Source organism: Eucyclogobius newberryi, unplaced genomic scaffold (genome assembly GCF_026437365.1).
Source record: "Eucyclogobius newberryi isolate DKJ021-1_F unplaced genomic scaffold, fEucNew1.0.hap1 SCAF_11, whole genome shotgun sequence".
Taxonomy (NCBI): Eukaryota; Metazoa; Chordata; class Actinopteri; order Gobiiformes; family Gobiidae; genus Eucyclogobius; species Eucyclogobius newberryi.
Window position 1 is genome coordinate 34,938,675 of NW_027315735.1, and position 26,634 is coordinate 34,965,308.

A 26,634-nucleotide genomic window follows, 5' to 3' on the forward strand; every position below is an offset into this window, starting at 1 on the left:
TTCCGATGGCCCTTCGGATGGTCCTTCGGATGGTCCTTCTGCCAAATCTGAAGTGAGGTTTGCAGACTCCTGAATTTAATGTTACTTTAAGTCGTAATGACAGTTTTGTCCTCGAGTGATTGATCGATTGATGTCAGATTGTCAACTAGGGATGTCAAGATGATCACAATTATTCTGGTCACAATTTAATAGTAAGAACCAAAACAATAATAATAATTTTAATTTATAGTAAAAAAAACTGACTATAATCTAAATCATTAAATGTTTTGGTCAAATTCATTCATTCGTTTAGTAATTCCAAGTTTGTGGCGCTGTGTTTATCGACCGCACTGTGAAGTCTGCAAACCCTGTTCAGTGTTGGCTCCGCCCTTCACGCCGCAGGCTTCGTGTCGCTCGCACTCGTGTCCCCACCCCTCCCGCAGTGACGCCAGGCGCCAGCGGGGGGCGGGGCTGTGTTCTGTGGGCCGCCCCGTCACAGACAGGACTCGTGGGACTCTGTGTCGGCGTGCAGACCCCGGTCCCGCTCCGAGTGGGTCCCGTTGTGGAGCACTGAATACCTGAAACACACGGGACAGTGGTTTTAGTCAACGTGAAACCAGTCAGCCCTGAAACGTCACACCACAAAGTTTCAGTTTTGTGTTATCAAACAGAGACAATCAAGGCGAGCAGTGATTGACCAATCATATCTAAAATGACCGTGTATCGTAACTGTTTAAGTTGGTCCAAAATATATCCAAATAAGCCTGTTTTCCCCTCACTTCTCCTGCTGAAGCATTTTAGTGCCCTCTACAGGCCGCTGAGCAGTACTGCAGGAAGCTTGGTTCTTCTTCTCCTGCAGCTGCTCAGTCTGTGGGCGTGTTCAGAGGCTCGTTCATGCTCCGCCCTCTAACATGAGCTTTTAGAACCAGAGCGGACAGCAGCTTCTTAACTGAGCATGTGCAGAGAAGAGAAGCTCTAACTGAGCATGTGCAGAGGAGAAGTGAAGCTCTAACTGAGCATGTGCAGAGGAGAAGTGAAGCTCTAACTGAGCATGTGCAGAGGAGAAGAGAAGCTCTAACTGAGCATGTGAAGAGGAGAAGTGAAGCTCTAACTGAGCATGTGCAGAGGAGAAGAGAAGCTCTAACTGAGCATGTGCAGAGGAGAAGAGAAGCTCTAACTGAGCATGTGCAGAGGAGAAGAGAAGCTCTAACTGAGCATGTGAAGAGGAGAAGAGAAGCTCTAACTGAGCATGTGCAGAGGAGAAGAGAAGCTCTAACTGAGCATGTGAAGAGGAGAGAAACTCTAACTGAGCATGTGCAGAGGAGAAGAGAAGCTCTAACTGAGCATGTGCAGAGGAGAAGTGAAGCTCTAACTGAGCATGTGCAGAGGAGAAGTGAAGCTCTAACTGAGCATGTGCAGAGGAGAAGAGAAGCTCTAACTGAGCATGTGCAGAGGAGAAGAGAAGCTCTAACTGAGCATGTGAAGAGGAGAAGTGAAGCTCTAACTGAGCATGTGCAGAGGAGAAGAGAAGCTCTAACTGAGCATGTGCAGAGGAGAAGAGAAGCTCTAACTGAGCATGTGAAGAGGAGAAGAGAAGCTCTAACTGAGCATGTGCAGAGGAGAAGAGAAGCTCTAACTGAGCATGTGAAGAGGAGAAGTGAAGCTCTAACTGAGCATGTGAAGAGGAGAGAAACTCTAACTGAGCATGTGCAGAGGAGAAGAGAAGCTCTAACTGAGCATGTGAAGAGGAGAGAAACTCTAACTGAGCATGTGCAGAGGAGAAGAGAAGCTCTAACTGAGCATGTGCAGAGGAGAAGAGAAGCTCTAACTGAGCATGTGAAGAGGAGAGAAACTCTAACTGAGCATGTGCAGAGGAGAAGAGAAGCTCTAACTGAGCAAAGACAATCTCAGGATCTCAGTGTAGATGAGGTGTCTTGCCCAAGGACACAAGAGTACGTTGCACTTAAACTGTCTAATAATGGTCATTCTGATCATATCTAATGGGATTATCAGGAATGTGGATTAATGTAATTCATGAATTATAAACGTCTCCAAAATGGTCAAACTTGGGACAAAAATCTGAAATATAATCATGTTCACGACTAAACTGTAACTAAACTGACTATTTACTGCATGTCTTCCCTTCTCTCTCACCCCCATTTCACACTACTTCCCTGTCAATAAAGCCAAAAGAAATGTGTCTCTTATGCACTTTAAATCTTCAGACAAGTCTATCATTTCTTCCGTTGGGCCAGAGTTTGGACACGTCTGTTTTAACCTTTTCAAATGTACCTTTTATTTCATTCTCTCACATTTGTTTCTGTGCATTAGCAAAATCTTTTATTTCTCAACATGTCACAGCGGCCCGTTCACCTCAATCGGTCCCAAGCGCCGTTTGACAAGAATAATGGCTTTCTCCTTTGTTCGGCGGCTTTTCAAAGACGCTGGCAGCTGTGAAAAAGCCGCGACGTAAACCGCGCGTGCTCGTCTTCGTAGCGTCTCTGAGCCAGCGAAAACCATTACCAGCTCTTCACACAAACACAGGCTCCACACACACTTCCTGTCGCTCAAGTGGCCGTGAAGTGAACGCCGAGGAGACGTCTGAATGTTTAGAGCGGCGAGATCGAGGAGGCGTAACGCACAGAGCGGACTAAATCGCTGCCACATTGAGCTCGAAAACCGCCGGGAGTCGAGAGGAAGACGGCAAACGTGAGCACGGACGCGAAAGAGAAAATATTTAATTTTACAACATCCGTAATCCGTCAGTAAAGATGTAATATTTGTCTTATATAATACAACAGGTTTCGAGGTGTTCTTGGGACAGGACATGGGATAAAAAATGTTCTTTCAAAAGTTCTTTCCGCCTTGTTTTCTTAACACGTTTTCGCTGCTCGGCGCGTGACCCGCTTTATGAAATTAAACTTTCTGAACGATCAATTTCACATAAACGGCAAGATGAAAAAGCACTTTACATTTACTTTTTTGAGGAACGGCTGAGCAGAAAGCGCTCTAAAATTTCTTCTAATTGAACCAAAAAATACCTAATTTACTTCAAAAATGGTCACTTTTCTATCATTTCAATTAAAAAAAAATCATATTTTTTATTTAAAACTGTCATAATTATCATATTTTAGTCTTTATGATTACATTGCCACCTAAAGAATCATCGATGGACCAAATAATCTTGACATCCCTAAACGAATGAAGAGAGCACATTACGCCGGTACTAGAGTCTCTTCACTGGCTCCTGTTGAGTTTAGAATCAATTTAAACTCCTCCTCCTGACTTACAAAGCCATAAATGACATGGCCCCATCCAACCTCAAAGATATCATCCAAACAGAGCTCTTCACTCTCAAAATGCTGGTCTTCTGGTGGTCCCAAGAGTCTCTAAAAGCACAGTAGGAGGTAGAGCCTTCTGGTGGTCCCAAGAGTCTCTAAAAGCACAGTAGGAGGTAGAGCTCCTGTGTTATGGAATCAGCTCCTGTCCATGTTAAATATGCTGACACAGTCTCTTCATTTAAGTCCAGGCTTAAAACGTTCCTCTTTGAAATCGCCTATGGTCAGACCAGTTAGGAACAGAAATATAAACCTACAGTTTCAGCTGCGCTGCCCTAGGAGTAAATAGCAGAAGTATGGCAGCTTGAGCACTATCTTCTGATAAAGAAAACTTATTATATCAACAATATTTAATATTTAATTTCACTTGCAATCTGTTCTTTGCCTTTTCTTCTTCTTCTCCCACTTCCTGTGGGGAGTGGAACAGGCACAATGATGACCTGTGGACCCAGATGATCCTCAACTGCCTCAAAAAATGGTCTCTACTCCATATGAATGGTTCTTCATCTGCCTCAAAGAGCTGCTTCTCCTCCTGAAGAACTAGTTCTCCTCCTGAAGAACTAGTTCTCCTCCTGAAGAACTGGTTCTCCTGAGTGGCTCCAGCTCCACTGTCCCTCTCGCGTCCGTCTGTGAGAGTAAGATCTCTCCTTCACTGTGGAACTCCTCCAGGTTTCTACTTTTTCCCAAGGAGGTTTTGTAGTTTTTTCCTGGCCGAGAAGGAGGGTCTAAGGACAGAGGACTCTGGGACATTTGTTTAAGGACAGAGGACGCTGGGACATTTGTCTAAGGACAGAGGATGCTGGGACATTTGTCTAAGGACAGAGGACGCTGGGAAATTTGTCTAAGGACAGAGGACGCTGGGAAATTTGTCTAAGGACAGAGGACGCTGGGACATTTGTCTAAGGACAGAGGATGCTGGGACATTTGTCTAAGGACAGAGGACGCTGGGAAATTTGTCTAAGGACAGAGGACGCTGGGACATTTGTCTAAGGACAGAGGACTCTGGGACATTTGTTTAAGGACAGAGGACGCTGGGAAATTTGTCTAAGGACAGAGGACGCTGGGACATTTGTCTAAGGACAGAGGACTCTGGGACATTTGTCTAAGGACAGAGGATGCTGGGACATTTGTCTAAGGACAGAGGACGCTGGGACATTTGTCTAAGGACAGAGGATGCTGGGACATTTGTCTAAGGACAGGGGACGCTGGGACATTTTTCTAAGGACACGGGATGCTGGGACATTTGTCTAAGGACACGGGATACTGGGACATTTGTCTGAGGACACGGGATGCTTGGACATTTGTCTAAGGACACGGGATGCTGGGACATTTGTCTAAGGACACGGGATACTGGGACATTTGTCTGAGGACACGGGATGCTTGGACATTTGTCTAAGGACACGGGATGCTGGGACATTTGTCTAAGGACACGGGATACTGGGACATTTGTCTGAGGACACGGGATGCTGGGACATTTGTCTAAGGACACGGGATACTGGGACATTTGTCTAAGGACAGAGGATGCTGGGACATTTGTCTAAGGACAGAGGACGCTGGGACATTTGTCTGAGGACACGGGATACTGGGACATTTGTCTGAGGACACGGGATGCTGGGACATTTGTCTGAGGACACGGGATACTGGGACATTTGTCTAAGGACACGGGATACTGGGACTTTTGTCTGAGGACACGGGATGCTGGGACATTTGTCTAAGGACACGGGATACTGGGACATTTGTCTGAGGACACGGGATGCTGGGACATTTGTCTAAGGACACGGGATACTGGGACATTTGTCTGAGGACACGGGATACTGGGACATTTGTCTGAGGACACGGGATACTGGGACATTTGTCTAAGGACACGGGATGCTGGGACATTTGTCTGAGGACACGGGATGCTGGGACATTTGTCTAAGGACACGGGATGCTGGGACATTTGTCTGAGGACACGGGATGCTGGGACATTTGTCTAAGGACACGGGATACTGGGACATTTGTCTAAGGACACGGGATACTGGGACATTTGTCTGAGGACACGGGATGCTGGGACATTTGTCTAAGGACACGGGATGCTGGGACATTTGTCTGAGGACACGGGATGCTGGGACATCTGTCTGAGGACACGGGATACTGGGACATTTGTCTAAGGACACGGGATACTGGGACATTTGTCTAAGGACACGGGATACTGGGACATTTGTCTGAGGACACGGGATGCTGGGACATTTGTCTAAGGACACGGGATACTGGGACATTTGTCTGAGGACACGGGATACTGGGACATTTGTCTGAGGACACGGGATACTGGGACATTTGTCTAAGGACACGGGATACTGGGACATTTGTCTGAGGACACGGGATGCTGGGACATTTGTCTGAGGACACGGGATGCTGGGACATTTGTCTAAGGACACGGGATGCTGGGACATTTGTCTGAGGACACGGGATACTGGGACATTTGTCTAAGGACACGGGATACTGGGACATTTGTCTGAGGACACGGGATGCTGGGACATTTGTCTAAGGACACGGGATGCTGGGACATTTGTCTGAGGACACGGGATACTGGGACATTTGTCTGAGGACACGGGATACTGGGAGATTTGTCTAAGGACACGGGATACTGGGACATTTGTCTGAGGACACGGGATGCTGGGACATTTGTCTGAGGACACGGGATGCTGGGACATTTGTCTAAGGACACGGGATACTGGGACATTTGTCTAAGGACACGGGATACTGGGACATTTGTCTAAGGACACGGGATGCTGGGACATTTGTCTAAGGACACGGGATACTGGGAGATTTCTCTAAGGACAGGGGATACTGGGACATTTGTCTGAGGACACGGGATGCTGGGACATTTGTCTAAGGACACGGGATGCTGGGACATTTGTCTAAGGACACGGGATACTGGGACATTTGTCTAAGGACACGGGATACTGGGAGATTTCTCTAAGGACACGGGATGCTGGGACATTTGTCTGAGGACACGGGATACTGGGACATTTGTCTAAGGACACGGGATACTGGGACATTTGTCTAAGGACACGGGATACTGGGACATTTGTCTAAGGACACGGGATACTGGGAGATTTCTCTAAGGACACGGGATGCTGGGACATTTGTCTGAGGACACGGGATGCTGGGACATTTGTCTAAGGACACGGGATACTGGGACATTTGTCTAAGGACACGGGATACTGGGACATTTGTCTAAGGACACGGGATACTGGGACATTTGTCTGAGGACACGGGATGCTGGGACATTTGTCTAAGGACACGGGATACTGGGACATTTGTCTGAGGACACGGGATACTGGGACATTTGTCTAAGGACACGGGATGCTGGGACATTGCCAAGTCCCAATGAACATTGTTTAATCTGTTTTTCTTTGTCGTCGTCCGATTCCATCTGTGACTCCTGACATAAAAGAGGAGACAGTTTCACCCTCTTTTGTTAGTCACACTTTTGCTAAAATAACTGACAAACCAGATTCAGAGTTGGCGGATTCAGCTCTGGAACCTCCTGTTAAGACTAATGTGCCATCACAGGTGTGTTGTGTGGACAGTGATATTGCACAGGTGCGTACAGGGGTTGCCACTTCACCACAGACTTTTTCTGCTAAAAATGCTGACATTGTGTCTGCACAACTGGCAGAGTCAGTTCTATCAGAAGTTTATAGCTGGGTGCGAGACAAGAGACGTCCTCACCTCAGACAGGTCAAAGGCAAAACTCAACGAGCTGAAACTGTGTGAGAATTTACTGTCGGGGAGTCATAGTGCACCAGGTCAGTCCAAGGTTTATCAAGTGTTAATACCATATTCACTTGTTGTAGAGACCATGCATTTATTACATGGCAACAGAGGCGGAGCCAGACATTATAAACATCCGGGGCTTAGCCCAAAAAGAAAGGGAGAGTTACATACAGTAACCCTCCAAAGGCAAAGACAGCCTTTTTGCCTTTTGAGAGAGCTCCTCCCTCCAACAAAGGTGGCATTTAGTTACATTTACTTTTTCAAGAAATTGTACATCTTGGTGTTCTGATTTTTAAAACAATCAGTGACAAAACATGTTTATGAAAAACATGCGCCTGTCAAGGCTCGAACTCACAACCCTAATGACCACCGGCCTCATGCTCTGCTGACTGGGCTAGTAAACCGTTGGCTAAGCTTTGACTGTTTTTGAACTGATCCATTTAGATTTAGTCTGATTTTTGTAGAAAGTAAAGTTTGTCCTGTAGTTCCTGTTTTAGCTTAGTAGATGAATAAAACCTGAGCCACTGCTACACTGACAAACACAACAAATTCATTGTTTGAACGATCATGTGCTGTTGTTGTCTATTCTATGTTAGATAAACTTTGTTTTTCAGCACATGAATGTCTCTTTTTTCCAGTCGATCTGCTCTTATTTATGCCCTTCACTTTTTGCAAAATCTCAGTTAAATGATGACGTTTTCTGCTCCATGGTCAGATCACATGACATGCTGTCTGTTGTAAACACAGCATCATAAATCAGTTCAACAAAAATAACCAATGAAACGTGTAAAGAGAACAAGCACCCAATCAGAGATGGAGCCTCCACTCTGCACAAATGACACGTTTCACTTTTAAAACATTTAAATATGAAAAGAACAATATGATTAAAGTGAAACCACTGCAGGATTCGAACGCTGGTCCCCTACGTCCCAACCCAACATTGTATCTGTTGTGCTAACCACTTAGTGAAGTCTTATTGTGTTTTTAAAAGATCTGAGGCTTTTGGACAAAAAGCCAGGGCTCAAGCCCCAAAGCCAGGGCCTGGCTCCGCCCATGCATGGCAACCCTTGCTCTGGACACTACAGTGCTGAGCACATAATTAAGAAAGCCCCCTCAACGTGTTATTGGCCAGGAATGAGAGCTAATATTGAGAACTTCTATAACCTGTGCAAGTCATGTGAATCCTTTAGGAAGCCAGTACCACAGCGGAAGGTACCTTTACAATCTATTTGTGTGTACTGACATTACTGAACTTCCTGTAACTGCTGCTGGAAACAGATATATACTTGTTGTACAGGATCATTTCACTAAATATGTAAATGCGTATGCTATGTGTGATCAAAAGGCTGCTACAGTAGCACAGTTACTTTGTGAGAGGTTTACTCCTGAACATGGTCTTCCTGAGGAATCTGATCAGGGTCGACAGTATGAGTCGGACATCATTCAGACGATATGTCAGAGACTAAACATCACAAAGAAGAGGACTTCGTCATATCACCCGAGAGGGAATGGACTTGTGAAAAGGTTTAATATAACTTTGAAAGGACTGTTGGGTAGACTTATTCGGAGCAATGGAGTTGAATGGGACTACTATTTGCCATCAGTGGTCCTTTCTTTTAACTCAACACTTCACTCAAGCACTGGATATTATCTTATTCATGGCCGGGAGCCCAGGCTACCTGCTCACGTTCAGGTGTCATCACCCAGAGATTGTTACAGCCCACAGAACTATGTTCGCCTGCAGCGTGAGACACAACTGCTAAAGCGTGAGCACTATTATAACAGACAGGTTAAGTTCGAGCCATATGTAGGTGGTGATCTTGTTTGGTTAGATGACCCCACTACACAGAGACAAAAACTTTGCCCAAACTGGACTGGACCATTTAAGGTAGTATCTGTGGATGATAGTGCACTTATTTACAAGCAACTCTTGGACCTAAAACATCCTAAAGCTGCACCAAAGGTCCTTCACTACGATCGTTTAAAACCTTACTGCTCTGAAGTCACTCTTTCAGATGTGACACCATCTATTGGTTTATGGAAATGATAAACTTTGAAAATGTCTCATGTTCTAATGTAAATGATTTGTTGAACTCTGTTACATCTAGTGTTTTGAATGTTCTGGACACCATCGCCCCTATACAGGCTAAAATGGTTAAAAATAAGCAGAAGGCGCCGTGGAGAAATGATGATTGGGTCAGGGCACAGAAAAGGGAGTGCCGCAGGGCCGAACGGAAATGGCGCAAGTCAAAGCTCCAGGTTCAAAAAGAGATTTACAAAGAGAAGCTGAACATGTACAACCTAATCTTATGTAGAACTAGGGAAAGATATTTTTCTGAAATAATTGGAAGCTGCAGTAACAACTCGCGTGTCCTGTTTGCCACAGTAAACAGATTAACAAACCCTCCAGCTCAGCTGCCGTTAGAACTCATTTCCACATCCAAGTGTAATGAGTTTGCATTATTCTTTAATGACAAAGTTCAGGGCATCAAAAATGCTATAAATCCCACAATGCAAAAAATTACCCTAAAACCACCAAGACACTTAGAGCTAACTCACTTTGCACCAGTAACTGACAAAACTGTCCATGAGATCATCACCAGTCTGAGTTCATCTACAGCTGCCTCCATGTGTTACCCACCAGATTTCTAAAGTCTGTGCTGAACAGTTTGTTAGCACCATTCACTCACATAGTTAACATGTCGCTTCAATCTGGAACATTCCCAATGTCTTTGAAAACTGCGGTCATAAAGCCTCTCCTAAAGAAGAGCAGTCTTGATGCCGCAGTATTGAGTCATTACCGGCCCATCTCTAATCTGCCATTTTGGGGCAAAGTCCTTGAAAAGGTTGTTTACCAACAGCTCACAGATTTCCTCTTAATAAACAACTCATTTGATGTTTTTCAGTCAGGTTTTAGACCTCATCACAGCACTGAGACTGCTCTTGTCAAGGTGACAAATGACATCCGCCTGAACACTGACACGGGCAAAGCCTCAGTCTTAATTCTGTTAGATCTGAGTGCTGCTTTTGACACTGTCGATCATTAGCAGACGACACTCAGATCTATGTTTCACTATCGGCAGGTGACTATGGACCAGTAGATTCACTCTGTCACTGCATCCAACAGATCAGTGTGTGGATGCAAAACAACTTTCTCCAGCTGAACTCAGACAATACTGAAATAATCGTTTTTGGCCCACAGAAACAAAGAGAAAGTGTTAGCGGTCACCTCCAGAGTCTCGCTCTAAAACCTACAAACCAAATTAGAAATCTGGGGGTAATAATGGACTCAGACTTGAACTTTAATAGCCACGTCAAATCAATAACATCAGCAGCTTTTTACCATCTAAAAAACATTGCCAAAATCAAAAATATAGTGTCAAAACCAGATTTAGAGAGACTTATCCACGCGTTTGTCTCCAGTAGATTAGACTACTGTAACGGCCTGCTCACTGGCCTCTCCAAACGAGCTGTAAAACAGCTGCAGTTCATCCAGAACGCTGCTGCTCGGGTCCTGACTAGAACCAGGAAGTATGAGCACATTAGTTCTGTTCTCAGGTCTCTGCACTGGCTCCTGTGGCTCAGAGAATAGACTTTAAAGCAGCTCTGCTTGTGTACAAGTCTCTCCATGGCCTAGCACCAAAGTACATCTTGGATATGTTAGTGCCATATGAACCATCTCGGACTCTGAGGACCTCAGGGACCGGCCTCCTGCTGGTGCCCAGAGTCAGGACTAAACATGGGGAATCTGCGTTTCAGTTTTATGCAGCTAAAATCAGGAACAGTCTTCCTGAAGATGTGAGACAGGCTTCAACTCTGACAATGTTCAAATCTAAGCTAAAAACAGTTTTGTTTAGCTGCGCATATGACTGAAAGGATTTTTTCTTTGCACTCTTCTCTTTTGTTTGTGATTTTATTAGTTTAGACAATCAGTTGGATTGATAATTTTTAATTTAGTTAATTTTATTGTATTTCTGTTTCTGTAATTTCTTTGTGATTTGAATGCATTTTTCCTGCTGTGTGAAGCACTTTGAATTGCCTTGTGTATGAAATGTGCTTGCCTTGCCTATTGCCTAGGGAGACAGTTCCGAGGTACACTGCTTTGTCTGGTTCACTTCCATTGTGTTTTGGTCAAACAGTTACAAAGCAGGCAGCAGGGACTAATGGGACTTCTGTTCCTTCATCAAGGAGACCATGTACATTTTTGTTCGATTTTGGATGGAAAGATATTGCCCACGGGTGTTCAGGTGGGTATAGGTGGGTATAGGTGAAAAGGAAAGTGCAGGCTAAGATGTTAACGTGTTGAATGAACAGTTCGGAGCTGAAATAAAAGCTGTCCTAAGGAGCTGTCCTTCTCCTGGTATTATTCTACACCCACGACAAACGTACACCTGCACAAGAAGGCGTGTTACACTATTATGAAGAGTCACGTGTATGGTGGCCTTTGGCAGATATTTTGGAGTCGTGATACTGGACGGCATCTCTATCACATACAGGGTAGTGTTGGTCCATGCAGATCCATGGGCAGGAACGCGGGGGAGGAAAGTGCCTTTGCCCGCATGAGGATTGGCCATACTGGACTCAATAGGTCCCTGAGTAGGATAGACAAACATCTGACCGGTCTGTGTAATCACTGTCAAGAGACTGTCGAGCATGTGCTGATTCGCTGTGCAACTTATGAAAGAGAAGGGACCGGGTTGAGCAAAGGGTTTCAGTATTATAGACAGGATTTCAATCCGCGGAATATTCTTACATTACAGTCACATGGTTTGTGTTAGGCTGTAGTTGCTTACTTATACAACACAGGGATGTGTAGACGTTTATAGAGTTGTGCTGTGTTGAAGAATGTGCCGAGGATGAGGAGGAAGAGGATGATCTAATGTGCTTGGAATTCGTGGGCTTGGAACTCCTGTGCTTTGAACTCGAGGGCTTTGAAACAACAACGTAGTAGAAGAAGAACTGAAGAATGGAGTCCATAGGGTGAAGTCTAAAGAATAGATGGTTAGGGAGGAATAAAGTCTGGCGGTAATGCAACACTCGGATGCCAACCGCCATAAAACAACAACAACAACTACGAAAAGTCTGAGGAATAAAGTCTGGCGGTAATGCAACAATTGGATGCCAACCGCCATAAAACAACAACAACAACAACAACAATAGATGGTTAGGCTTTTGGGTTGGGGCCCGGGTGACTGAAGAATGAAGTCTAAAGAATATAGTCTGGCGTTAATGTAATACTTGGATACCAGCTGCCATAAAACACCATAGAAGAAGAAGAGACATCGTCAGGTACAAGACCAGTGACATCATCAGGTACAAGACCAGCGACATCATCAGGTACAAGACCAGAGACATCATCAGGTACAAGACCAGCGACATCATCAGGTACAAGACCAGTGACATCATCAGGTACAAGACCAGAGACATCATCAGGTACAAGACCAGCGACATCATCAGGTACAAGACCAGTGACATCGTCAGGTACAAGACCAGTGACATCATCAGGTACAAGACCAGCGACATCATCAGGTACAAGACCAGAGACATCATCAGGTACAAGACCAGCGACATCATCAGGTACAAGACCAGCGACATCATCAGGTACAAGACCAGAGACATCATCAGGTACAAGACCAGAGACATCATCAGGTACAAGACCAGAGACCAGAGACATCATCAGGTACAAGACCAGAGACATCATCAGGTACAAGACCAGAGACATCATCAGGTACAAGACCAGAGACATAAAATCTAAGGGATAAAGTCTGGCGGTAATCTAATAGCTGCCCTTCTTTTGGGAGAAGGCCAGCTGGGATAAAGTCTAAGGAATAAAGTCTGGTGGTAATTTAACACTTGGATACCAACTACCATAAAACAACAACAACCACAACAACAACAACAACAGTCTTGCGTGGGAGAAGGCCAGTTGGAATAAAGTCTACATTGCACAACTCACACCTAAGAGAGAGAAGAGCTGGTGTCCAGTGTTTGCTCAAACTGGGATCAAAACAACAACTTTGGACGTCTGCAACGACACAAACCAAAAGAACAGGTGAGTAACAATAAATATGCAGTATTATGGTGTGAAAAAGTGTTTTAGATTCAGAGTACTATCAGGATTTACTCATCACCAAAAGAAATGTTACAATGAGTGAATGTATGACTCATTTCTATCAGAGTTTGTCATAAATGTGTGAAATGTTAAAAAGAGAATGAAACTAATAAACATTGTTGATGCACAAAGAAAAACAGGAGAGATTCTGGGTGTGTCTGATTCAAACTAACTGAGCGACATTAAAATACCCTACAACAGGAAATACTCAAGATATCATCAATTGGAGTTGTTTTTATTGCTTCAGAAACACCTTGAATAACATGGATTCTCAGTGTGAACGGAAAGATGAACAGAAAAGTGACGAATAGTGACAATAAACGATCAAACTGAAACTTCCTGAAGCCACTGACAATCATTCTGTAGCAGGAGAATCCAAGGGAAAAACTTCCACTATTTAGGACAATTTCTTTCAAAACCATGAGCTTCAACTAATACACTGAAATCCTGAGTTACATCTAATGAGTCATGGAAGTGACTTATTCAACCCTCAACAGCTCAAATATTATCGTACTACAAAGAAACAGTCTTCTCAACCTCTCTGCGTTTGACACCACTGACCACCACATCCTCCTCCACCGTCTCCAGCTCCACACTGTCACATGAGGGGCCCCCAGGGCTCTGTACTTGGGCCGACCCTCTTCACTAGCGACATGCTTCCCCTTTGGCGTGTCGTCAGCAGGAATTACCTTCCACTGCGATGGTGACGACACACGACTCTACCTTAAAGTGATTCCCTCTGGATCCCCCTCTGCCACTGTCACCTGCCTCCGCTCCTGTCTGGAAGAGATAAGGGTTTGTATGTGTCAAAACCTCCTGCAGTTCAAACTGGAACCTCTCAACTCTCTAGCAGGAGCATCCAAAAGCTCCAGTAGGTTCAGAACAGAGCGACCATGGTCCTGATGAGGGTGTGACAACAAGAGCACCCTCTGCACCCTGCACTGACTTCCTGTTCACCTCCGTATCAAATACAAGGTCCTTCTGCAGATCCACCACGGTCTGTAAGATGAGGCCTCCATTTAAGTCACAGAACTGCTCACACCTCATGAGGGTCAATAAAGTGTCCACAAAGCCATTCATCACAAACACATGTATTTCCTCTCTCTGCAGGATGGCCAATGTGTCTGAAGACCAGTTCCTGTGCTCCATCTGTCTGGAGGTCTTCACTGATCCAGTCGCAACTCCATGTGGAAACAGCTTCTGCTGCTCCTGCATCAATAAAAATTGGGACCCCACTGATCACTGCCTCTGCCCCGTCTGTAAAGAAGAGTTCAGCTCCAGACCAAAGCTAAAAACCAACAAATGTCTGTCAGAGATGGTTTCAGAGTTAAAAAATAAACCCCAAAGTGAAGACAGTAAGAGCTCAGAGTCAGTTCTGTGTGACTTCTGTCCTGATCCAAAGCTCCAGGCGCTGAAGTCCTGCCTCATGTGTCAGACGTCCTACTGCCAGCTCCACCTGCAGCCTCACCACACTCTGCCTCGTCTGCAGAAGCACCAGCTCATCGCTCCTGTGAAGGACCTGGAGGAGAGGATCTGTACTGACCATGATCAACCTCTCGAGTTCTTCTGCAGAGACGACTCTGAGATCATCTGTGTCCAGTGCAGTTACTCAGAGCACAGAGATCACAACACTGTCCCACTGAAGGAGCAGTGTGAGGAGCAGCAGAAAGGCCTGCAGCAGAAGATACAGGAGAGACGAGAGAAAATGCAGGAAATCCAGAGCTCAGTGCAGCTCAGTCAGAAGAACAAAGACAGAGAAATGGAAGAGGGAGAGGAATTCTTCAAGGATTTGATGAAGTGTGTTCAAGAAAGTCTGGATCAGTTCAAACTGAACATCGAAGAGGAACATGAGGAAATAAAGAAAAAGGCAGAAGAGTTCATAGAAAATCTAGAGTCTGAAATCTCTTCACTGGAGCAGAGAAGATCTGAGATGGAGGAGATCTGGAGATCTGAAGACCATTTTGATTTTGTCCAAACCTTCACTTCAGTCAAACCTGCTCCAGAGCTGCACGACTGGACAGAGGAGTGTGTGAGGGCCCCATCGTACAAGGGCCGAGTGGCCCCAGCTGTGTCTGAGCTACAAAACAAAAGACTCACACCAAAGATAAAGGAGCTTTTTAAGAAAGAACTGGAACAAGCAAAGAAACATGCAGTCGATGTGACTCTAGATCCAGACACAGCTCATCCAAACTTACACCTGACACAGAAAAACAAACAGGTTCAATGGATGAAACAAAGAAAGAATCTTCCAGAAAACCCTGAGAGATTTTCAAATAGTTTCTGTGTTTTAGGAAAACAGCAGTTCTCTTCTGGCAGGTTTTATTTTGAAGTTCAAGTCAAAGACAAAACATACTGGGTCTTAGGAGTGATGCGTGAGTCAGCAGACAGGAAAGTGAAGTCTAAGGAAACAACTCCTGAAAATGGATATTGGAAAATTATTGGAGGAAGTTCAGTTCCTCTGTGGTCTGCTGTGGAGAAGGTCGGGGTGTTTGTGGACTATGACGAGGGTCTGGTCTGTTTTTTTGATGCAGAAACTTCAGCTCTCATCCACTTCATCACTGACTGTTGTTTCACTGAAGACATTCTTCCTCTGCTCCATCCTGGTAACAATAACAAGAACAACAACTCTGCTCCTCTGATACTCACACCCGTCCAAGTTTAGTTTGGATTATTTCAAGTATGTTATGTTTGTTATTTGCGAAAAATAGATGAATGTTCATATTAAAATCCATTGAAACTTCTCCACAATAAAGAATTTTACTTTAACGTAAAAAGGTTGGTGTTGTTTTTGCTCCTCTCCAGCTTTAACAGATCCGAAAATTAAATAAAATAAAATACAACCAACCACCTTAACTTATTATAACTATAGGGTAAACTCGAAACAATGAAGTCTGGCGGTAATGTAACACTTGGATACAAACTGCCATAAAACAACAACAACCAAAGAAGAAGTAAACCAGGAAACAGCGCAGAGCTACATTACACAACCCACAACTGCAGAGAGAGAAGAGCTGGTGTCCAGTGTTTGCTCAAACCAGGATCAAAACAACAACTTTGGACGACTCCAAACGACGAAGGGAAAGTCAGAGAGGGAGAAAGGAAACTTCCATTCAGTTTTTCCATTGGGAGTTCCACCAGGAAGGTCCATGAGATTAGACCTTGGGAGATGAGGGCTCATCTCTGGCCTAGCGATGCTAAGCTAAGCCACGGGACAAAGAGATTCCAGAGCCACAAGCTAACTTTTCTCTCCCATGAATAAGAATTCTGTGCCCGTTTTTAAACGTGATCGAGACTCCATCATGCAAACTCAAGCAAATTTCCTTTTTGCAACTTTTCAAGTCCAGGACAGCCTTTTCAGACCAGCCTCATTGGTGAATCAGTGCAACTGCCCTTTTTCTGAGGAACGCCTCAGAGCCAAGGAGAGCGCAGAGCACTTTGAGAGCCTGGAGCTCCAGAGCAGCAGTGCTCTGGCCAGCGTGTGGACTGAGCTGCAGCGTGACCCCTGAGTGAAGCCTGGAGGCCACACACAGGCCCTCGGACTCCACACAGCCCCATCTCTTCACAGCTTCTGGTTCCGTTCGTATAATGCACTTCACAGGCTGATAATCTCATCTCAGAATTAACTCTAACACACAACTCCATCTGTTATAGACTCATTTGCATATTCCATATTCATATATCTGTTTAGTTATTTGCTCATTAAATCTTCATAAACCACATTTGGTAAAGTGTTCATTAATTTCCAGAAAAGGCGTCAATGTCACGGTTACGTTCACAAACCTTCAGATCAACGAGCACATTTTTTTTTAATAAATCAATTAATTTAGATATTTGATTATAGAGTTGTTAAATGCCTAATATATGGCTGGTGCCCCAATTTACTTTTAAAATATGATATCAAACATCCCTATACTTATGCAGTGTGTCATGTTTGAAATCTTGAACAATTCTCTAATCGATATCAACCTTGAATGTCGTCCTCTTTCTCAAGTGGGAGGACACTCATACCCTTACAGTACTTGTACTAGTAAGATGTTTCCAATAATAATGTTCATCAAAACATCGCACAAAAAAAATCTGCCTCCATTATTTATTTAGTTGAGGACGTTTCGTTCGTCTGGTCTGCTGTGGAGAAGGTCGTGGTGTTTAAGGACGATGACCAGGGTCTGAACATAACAAGTCGGAAAGGTTGGTGAATATAACGATCGCAACCCCCCCAATACCTTCACGCTCCAGACCTTCTCCAGCTCCTCTCTGAAGCCTTGGTATTCCTCTAGTTTCTCATGCTCCTTTTTCCGGATGTTTCCATCCCATGATGCACTGCAATGTCCACCACCACGACTTTCCTCTGACCCTTGAGACCACCACTATGTCCGGTTGGTTCTCCACCATTCTGTCTGTCTGTATCTGGAAGTCCCAGAGGACCTTGGCTCGGTCGTTATCCACCACCTTTGGAGGTGTTTCCACTTTGTCCTTGGGGTCTTCAGCCCGTACTCTGCACAGATGTTTCTGTTCACTATGCCTGCCACATGGTGGCGCTCCATGTATGCTGTCCGTGCAGCATCTTACACCCTGCAGTTATGTGTGGGATGGTCTCAGGGCCCTTTGCACAGCCTACACCTTGGGTCTTGTCTGGTGTGGTAGATCTGGGCCTCTATTGATCTGGTGTTAGTCAGGACTAAACATGGACCGGCCTCCTGCTGGTGCCAGAGTCAGGACTAAACATGGACCGGCCTCCTGCTGGTGCCAGAGTCAGGACTAAATGTGGACCGGCCTCCTGCTGGTGCCAGAATCAGGACTAAACATGGACCGGCCTCCTGCTGGTGCCAGAATCAGGACTAAACATGGACCGGCCTCCTGCTGGTGCCAGAATCAGGACTAAACATGGTCTTTCTGAGATGTGTGCTGTTAAAATGTCATGTCGTTCTATCTATGCTGTTATTGTGTGCAGATAATATGTATCTGGGTTACACATACTCTGTATCTGGGTTCCACATACATCTGGGTTACACATACTCTGTATCTGGGTTACACATACATCTGGGTTAGACATACTCTGTATCTGGGTTCCACATACATCTGGGTTACACATACTCTGTATCTGGGTTACACATACATCTGGGTTACACATGGATTGAGGGTCATGTCACCTCCGACTCTTTGCATCCGTGATGGTTGTTGTTCTGTTCTGGATCTGATTTGATTGTGATGATTTGCGTATGTGTTAGTTTATGTCACTGCCTTAAAAGGATGTGCTCCGGAGCCGCATGAGGCTCTTTAGCGCCCTCCTAGTGGCTCCCTGGAGCTTTTCTGTTATGCAGGTATGTGAACTTGACTTTGAAGAAATGATCAAATATATGATTGCAGGCTGTGTTCACTTCCACTGTTGCCCAGATACTGGGGAAAGAGAAGAGGATGGTACTGTTATTGAGGTTTGAAGAGGACTGTGTTTTTGTTGTTGTTTTCTAATCCTCAAAATAAAAATTACACTAAAAATCAGATTTCTTTATTGTATTTCTATATTTTGATCAATGCAACAAAATATGATACATTAACATTGTAATGGAAGTTAAACTTTAAGCACCAATCGTATATAAGAGAAGTCACGTGGTGCGTCACTCACCAGGGGGCGCTGCAGGGACAATAAACATTTAATCAGGATTGTCCATTATGTATTTGTAGCCTTGTCATGTTGATAGTGGCTAATAAAGCGAATATACACTTACAGCCTTTGTTCCCTTCACATAAGGCTTATAAAAGGCTCTTACAGTTTTGCGGCTCCAGACGGATTTGTGTTTTGGTATTTGGTCCGATTTGGCTCTTTGAACATTAAAGGTTGCCGACCCCTGGGAGGATGAGGGACCGACTCCTCTGTCAGGGAAAGTGATTATTTACTGTGCACGAGTCAAAAAAGATCCACCTTTTGAGAAAGACAAACTGTTATATCTCATGATTTCTTGGTAATTGTTTGCAGAGATTCCACAACAGATGTGAGACAGCTTCTGCTCTGACAATGTTCAAATCAGTCTAAGAACAAAGTGTTAAGCTGTGCATAAATCACTGAGATTATTCTATTGATCCTGTTTTGTGATTTTTAATGCATGTTTCTCTGTTGTGGCCTTTGCATTTCTGTGAACTTTTATTTTGAAGCGGAAGGAAAATGAAAAATCGGACGTGGACAGAAGAATCACGGTTTGGCCAGGTATATTCAACAGTGCGGCATTACGTGTATCACAAGATGGATACATGCAATGCCAAAGTGACACATTCATGTGCAATTACTGTCGTGCAATTACTGTCGTGATTACATGTAATGGTGTTTCTTCATTTATTTTTATCTTTATTATTTTTCCCCTCCATCCCTTGTTGGGAAATGGGAGGTTTTCTCTGTAGGAGTTTTTGTTTATAAGAGTTCTTCTATTGAGAGTGTTTTTCAAACTTCCTATAAGTTATCTGTTCTTTTCCTCTGTATCTACCTGCGTTGCAACAATGAAATTTCCCCATGTGTGGACAATAAAGGATTATCTTATCTGAATAACTGTTAATATGTTACGTTAACATACCAGACACTTACCACAGTTCTGTCTGTGCCTCATGTAGCTGAAGGTGTTAGCGTTAGCATACGTCATGTAGCTGAAGGTGTTAGCGTTAGCATACGTCATGTAGCTGAAGGTGTTAGCGTTAGCATACGTCATGTAGCTGAAGGTGTTAGCGTTAGCATACGTCATGTAGCTGAAGGTGTTAGCATTAGCATACGTCATGTAGCTGAAGGTGTTAGCGTTAGCATACGTACACCTATTCACCATGTTCTCTCATCTGTTATTATTTTAAACTGCATTTCCAGATGAAATGTCTGTTATATGAATATGTCTTGGATTCTATCAAATACATTTCCCCCAAAAATGCGACTTATACTCCAGTGCGACTTATATATGTGTTTTTTTTATTTTCTATTATACATTTTTTGGCTGGTGTGACTTGTACTGCGGAAAATGCAATATTTTCATCTTTCTCTGCAACCTTTTTTGTCGCCTACAAGTAACGATTACTGTATTTTCCGGACTGTAAATCGCACATTTTTTCATAGTTTTGGCCGGGGTGCGACTTATATTTTATTTATACTTATATACTTCAACTTATATTCTGGAACGACTTATATGTGATATTATTTGTTATTTCACACTTGCAACCACATTTCATACTCCAGTGCGACTTATATATGTTTTTTTCTTCTCTATTTTGCATTTTTTGGCTGGTGCGACTTATAGTCTAGAAAATACGGTAAATGAACAAACTATGGGCATAAGTTACAAAAGACTAAATGTACCATGACACAATTGACACAAATTTAATACAAAAAAGATATATATATAAAAAAGGAGAGTGTTAAAAGTGCAACGAAATGACATCGAAATCACGAAATCAAGTCTTTAATACATATTCTACAACTTTTAGGCTCTGCTTTAAATCTAATCCTAAATTACAGATTTTATCAGCACCAAACGTGGCCTGGACCTTTAAATTTGGGGGATTCTTAATTTATTCAGGCAAACAACGTCGTCAAGTGTACACGTCTTTCATTATATCCATATAAAGCACTCATTTGCCCTAAGTAGCTCACGAATACGTTCCCCATCTCTTGCATGTTCCGTGCATATAAGCATGTAATGCAAAAATTGAACATTATTACTGTATAGAGGGCCAAAAACACAAAGTGGGCGGAGCCCACTCAAAATTAACGAAAGTACCCGTCAGTGACCAGGGACCCACACCATGAGGTAGGAAAGCGCGAGCGCTTCACCCAGTGAACATTGACGAATAGTCACAAAAATTTGCACACCTCTAAAAATCGTGCCTCTCTACATTCTGGCTATTTCCCTTTTCTAAAATAAAAAAATTGGCGCATCAGCGCCCCCAAATGTACCAAAAATGCATTGAGAGATAGGAAATGACCCAAAACAAATCTGATTGTAGAATCATGAAATTTGGCGCAGAGGTAGATCGTGACAAGAGAAGTAAAAAATATTACTACGGCAACGCCGTCCGCCCAACCAAATGTCGGCCATATTAGTTCAAAAATGGCTAAGCATGACTCGGGAGTTTTTCCAAATGTCGTACTTTTACGAACTCCTCCCAGGGCGTTGGCCCTAAAAAGCTGAAATTTGGTGAAAATGGTGCTGAGGAGTGGGACATCAAAAGTTATTCAAATGACATTGATACCTGTCACGGTCTCTGAGCGGCAAAGCCGCAAACTGTAGCTAGAATTTCAGAAATCTCCCAAATTTAAAATTTCTGCAGTTTACGCAGATAAAGTCCGAATTGCGTCAAATTAGAATCAGTTGTTAAACTCTTTGCCCTAAACCTACTTGAAGTGAAATAAATTAATTTGGAGCCACAGCGCCCCCTACAGATTTTATATGGAGGTTAAATGTTTAATTTTGCGAAATTATATGAAATTTGACACACAACTCAATTTTGACATTCCCATCAAAAAAGTCAATGAGACCCATGTCATAATTGTTACGGCTTTGCCAACAATGACCAAAACCTCCCATGTTATTCCAATGGGGAAATTGCCAGAACATGTTTACACTTTATACTTTCACAAACTCCTCTTAGGGCGTTAGCCCTATTAACCTGAAATTTGGTGGGTCTCATCTTCAGGGGTAAAAGTTTTTTTTTTTATTCGAAGCCGCACATTTTGCCAAGAATTCAAAATAAAATTGCTTTTTGAATGGTAAAACACAGGGTGGAAGATGTGACAGCAGTAGAAGTAATAAAAGGACAATTGGGGCGCGTTAGTGCGTGGCGTGGGCCGATCATTGCCGCTTGTGGCTATATTTTGAAATCCACACACGAGTCGGTCGATATAGAGGAAGAAACGGGCGGGGCAAACCAATAATAATGACTTTATTCGAGGTCAACGTCGCGCAGACCTCTTTCAACTTCAGACGCAGGTATTTCGGCGTCCCGGACCCGTCAAAACAACCGCATTTTTCAGACGTTGGAGTCACTTGGATCAATGCCCAGACATCTGCTACCGTCCCGTTCCGTAAACCCGGGCCAACGTTTCCGCTGCAAAACAAACAAATGCGTTCCCAAAAGTGCGGTCCACAGTTTTTCCAGAGCGTTTAGGCTCAGCCGTGTCGTGGCTTTGTAATAAACTCATGATGTCTCGTTTTACCCGACCTAAGCTGCCAGTCTCGGGACACGCGGCGGCGGCGGAGGAAACGTCCCAGGCTTCACAGAGGGTTTCGCCGATTTACCTCGAATGAACTTGGGCCGCTCAGTTTGGCCTTTCAACGGTTCTCAACGTTCTCTTTCCCTTGATGTTTTCTCTTCTCAATCACTTTCTAAAAAAATTCTCTCAAACGTCTCTCTCAAACGTCTCTCTCAAACGTCTCTCTCAAACGTCTCTCTCAAACGTCTCTCTCTCTCTCTCTCTCTCTCTCTCTCTCTCTTTCTTTCTCTTTGCTTCTCTCTATTCCTCCTCTTTTTCTCCTCTCCTTCCCATTCTCTCCAGTTTTTATCTAGTCTCACTCTCTTCCATCTCTTTTCCCTCTCCTCCCGTCCTCACTCTTCTTCCTCTCTCATTCCCCTCTCGCTCTCTCTCTCTCTCCATTCTTCTATTTTCCCTTCCTCCCCTCTCCATCTTTCCTTCTCTCTAACTCCATCCTCTCTTCTCTTGTTTCCCTTCTCTCTCTCCTCCACCCCACTCTCTCCATCCCCTCTCTCTCTCTTCCACCCCACTCTCTCCGTCCCTCTCTCTCTCTCTCTCTCTCTCTCTCTCTTCAGATTTGGTCTTAAATGAGTGGAAAACGTGGCGCAGTATTATCCCGGAGGGGAGGAATATCACTTTATTTATGTGAATCAAGAACGCGCCAAACAAACAAACTAATCAGGAGGAGAACGCTCAGGTGTCATCGCCGAAAAACGTGGAACAAACTCAGCGTTTCCAAAAAAAGCACACGTAAAAAATACAGCTTTAAAGGACAAATATTACGCATTATTTGTGTTGTTTTTAGCCTTTAAACTTGCTCTTGAGGACCTAAATTAACCTCAGTGTCTCACTGTTTCCCGTGGCACTGACTGAGTTTTGACACCATCTACTGGCTGCAGAGGGAATTACACAGGTTAATAGTCACGGGAAAGTGACGCTAGGTAGCCACGCAGTTGTGCTGATCGTGATGAGGCGGCACAAATGCTCAGCGCCCTCGTGTGAAGAACAGTTTTAAGAATGTTTTAGACCATTTCAGACCTCAATAACATCAAAACAAGAAACAATCATAGGAAAAATGGACAATATACGTAGATTATTATCAGATTTATTGAGCGAATACCCGAGTGTGAGACAATGTTTGGCAGGTACGTCTCTCTCAAACGTCTCTCTCAAACGTCTCTCTCAAACGTCTGTCTCAAACGTCGGTCTCAAACGTCTCTCTCAAACGTCTCTCGCAAACGTCTCTCTCAAATGTCCCTCTCAAACGTCTCTCTCAAACATCCCTCTCAAACGTCTCTCTCAAACGTCTCTCTCAAACGTCTCTCTCAAACATCCCTCTCAAACGTCTCTCTCAAACGTCTCTCTCAAACGTCTGTCTCAAACGTCGGTCTCAAACGTCGGTCTCAAACGTCTCTCGCAAACGTCTCTCTCAAATGTCCCTCTCAAACGTCTCTCTCAAACATCCCTCTCAAACGTCTCTCTCAAACGTCTCTCTCAAACCTCTTTCTCAAACGTCTCTCTCAAACGTCTCTCTCAAACGTCTCTCTCAAACGTCTCTCTCAAACGTCTCTCTCAAACATCCCTCTCAAACGTCTCTCTCAAACGTCTCTCTCAAACGTCTCTCTCAAATGTCCCTCTCTAACATCTCTCTCAAACATCCCTCTCAAACATCCCTCTCAAACGTCTCCCTCAAACGTCTCTCTCAAACATCCCTCTCAAACGTCCCTCTCAAACGTCTCTCTCAAACATCCCTCTCAAACGTCTCTCTCAAACATCCCTCTCAAACGTCTCTCTCAAACGTCTCTCTCAAACGTCTCTCTCAAATGTCCCTCTCAAACATCTCTCTCAAACATCCCTCTCAAACATCCCTCTCAAACGTCTCCCTCAAACGTCTCTCTCAAACATCCCTCTCAAACGTCCCTCTCAAACATCCCTCTCAAACGTCCCTCTCAAACATCCCTCTCAAACGTCTCTCTCAAACCTCCCTCTCAAACGTCCCTCTCAAACATCTCTCTCAAAAAATTATCTCAAACGTCTCTCTCAAACGTCTCTCTCAAACGTCTCTCTCAATCGGCGTCCCGCTCAGAAAAGCCGCAGGTGCGTTCCGTACGCTGCCGCCGCGGCCGTGTTTATGCTAACCTCGGCGGTTTGTCATGTCGGTGGAGCCGGATGACTTTTGAAAGAGTCGGAGCGAGCGAGTGACAGAGTCTCCCGCGCGGCCGGACAATTCAATCAGGAAGTGGAAAGGTTCAGGATGAAGAGGAATAATGCGGTTATAGCCCGTGTAAACCAGTGAGGAGACTCCAGAGACTGAACTGCTAATACACAGCAGATGACACAGTTACGTTAATGAAACTGAAAAATGCACTTGTTTCTCCCTGCGGACGGGGTCTGCACGCAAACAAACAACAAACAAAACGGTTTGCGGATTCGGCGCCAGGTTTGTGACCAGCTCGAGTCTGGAATCTCCGCAAAACTTGCGTCGAGTCCCCTGGCGGCGTCTTCTGCGAGTTTCTAATCAGTGTAATTTAGTAGAGACCTGCAGGGGCGCTGTTTTGGAATACATTTATGGAGTACAACGCAATATGTCGTTTTTTGATTTGGTGGACTTGTGTTAATCCGAGGTGAGAGAATTTTGATGTCTTTGTGGAATAGTCCCGACATTCTCCACGCGAATGGATGATGCAGAGTTGATTTTGGTTGAGCCGTGTTTGATGTTTAAAAAGCAGGTCGGTTGCGTGCGTACCGCAGTACCATTTAAAGAGCTATGATCACATATTCACTTATAGCTCTGAAAATGGCGCTGGGGTCTCTACAGCAAAATTTCAAAAAATGTACAAAAGGTTTCTTGCTCAAACTAAAAAGTTCGGTCCGTAGTCCTGGTCCAGTCTTGGTCTTAGTTTAGTGTTGAACTGGTGTGGGCCTGGTTCTTGTTCTTGTTCTGGTTCTGAGGTGGCCCAAGGTTAAAAATCTGGACCAAATAAAGCGCCGACATCACAGAGGGGAAACCGTAGTCGTCTGTGGGCAGAGTTAGCGACAGGCTTGCAAACAATTTGGACATTCCCTGCGTGTCAGCACCAAAAGACAAAAGCGCTCGTGTTTGGAAATGCCGAAAGGTCGCGATGCTGTCTTGGCGTTCTGGTTTCAGATGCTCTCGTGTCACGTGGCGTCGTCTGCTACGTAGAAATTGCGAGTAAAGTGTCTCTTCCGTTTTTTTGTAAAGCTGAGCAAAGGTCATTGGAGTTTGACAGAAAAACAAAACATTTCGGGAGATTTGGCTAAAACGATTGGTTCTGATGATACGCCAGGTTCATCTGTCCAAATGACGTGATCACTGACAGCTCAAATCAAACCACACGTGTACCGTATTTCCCGGACTATAAGTCGCACTGGAGTATAAGTAACATTTTTGGAGGGAAATTTATTTGATAAAATTCAAGACCAAGAACAGACATTTCATCTTGAAATGTAGTTTAAAATAATAACAGATGAGAGAACATGGTGAATAGGTGTACGTATGCTAACGCTAACACCTTCAGCTACATGACGTATGCTAAAGCTAACACCTTCAGCTACATGACGTATGCTAACGCTAATACCTTCAGCTACATGACGTATGCTAAAGCTAACACCTTCAGCTACATGACGTATGCTAACGCTAACACCTTCAGCTACATGACGTATGCTAACGCTAACACCTTCAGCTACATGAGGCACAGACAGAACTGTGGTAAGTGTCTGGTATGTTAACGTAACATATGAACAGTTATTCAGATAACTATAGCATAAAGAACATGCTAACAAGTTTAGCAAAGCATCAGTTTTACCCCAAATCACTAAATCCATTGAATTCTTCTTCCTCTGTGTCACTTCTAAACAACTCCACAAACTCCAGAGGAAGAGGAAGTGCAGATTCTTCTTCTGTGTCGCTTAGAGCCTAGAGCGCCCTCTTGTGGTTGAGTGTAATTCGCACCCGGCCAAAACTATGTAAAAAGGTGCAACTTCTAGACCGGAAAGTACAGTATTTGTTGAGCTTTAAACCATGACATAAGTTCTTTTTTGCTCATTTGATGATCAGATTTCCTTACAGTGATAGGAAAGATGTGAAATGCAGGCATGAACTGTAGTCCCTGAGCGTTTGTGACGTCGACGGTAGAAACCCAGAGGTCTCCCGCTTGTTTTCGAAGGAGGGAAAATGACTTTAAATGAGCCGCTAACCTCGC

The 26,634-nt window shown here is 44.1% G+C and overlaps 2 protein-coding genes across 2 annotated transcripts in view; one reads left to right on the forward strand and one right to left on the reverse strand.

Moving 5' to 3' along the window:
- Positions 1-404: 404 nt before the first annotated feature.
- The window catches only part of htr4 (5-hydroxytryptamine receptor 4), a 198,683-nt gene continuing 172,453 nt past the window's right edge, over positions 405-26,634 (reverse strand). The window contains exon 7 of the mRNA XM_072440041.1: positions 405-557. Coding sequence (XP_072296142.1) covers positions 473-557 — 85 coding nt within the window. The 3' untranslated portion in view covers positions 405-472. The remainder of the gene's footprint in view (positions 558-26,634) is intronic.
- Positions 6,952-15,853, forward strand: LOC140348284 (E3 ubiquitin-protein ligase TRIM39-like). The gene is made up of 7 exons (XM_072434317.1): positions 6,952-7,111; positions 8,071-8,139; positions 8,270-8,291; positions 11,596-11,699; positions 11,924-12,023; positions 12,513-12,584; positions 14,302-15,853. The coding sequence occupies exons 1-7, from the start codon at positions 6,952-6,954 to the stop codon at positions 15,851-15,853; spliced, it is 2,079 nt and encodes a 692-aa protein (XP_072290418.1).

Bases quoted from the DNA above. Each gene is read 5' to 3' on its own strand.
- LOC140348284 (XM_072434317.1), top strand. From the start codon at position 6,952: ATGCTGACATTGTGTCTGCACAACTGGCAGAGTCAGTTCTATCAGAAG. The intron at 8,292-11,595 runs GTACCTTTACAA...TGGTCCATGCAG, and splicing joins AGCCAGTACCACAGCGGAAG to ATCCATGGGCAGGAACGCGG. The intron at 12,024-12,512 runs GTAGTAGAAGAA...AGACATCATCAG, and splicing joins GAGGGCTTTGAAACAACAAC to GTACAAGACCAGCGACATCA.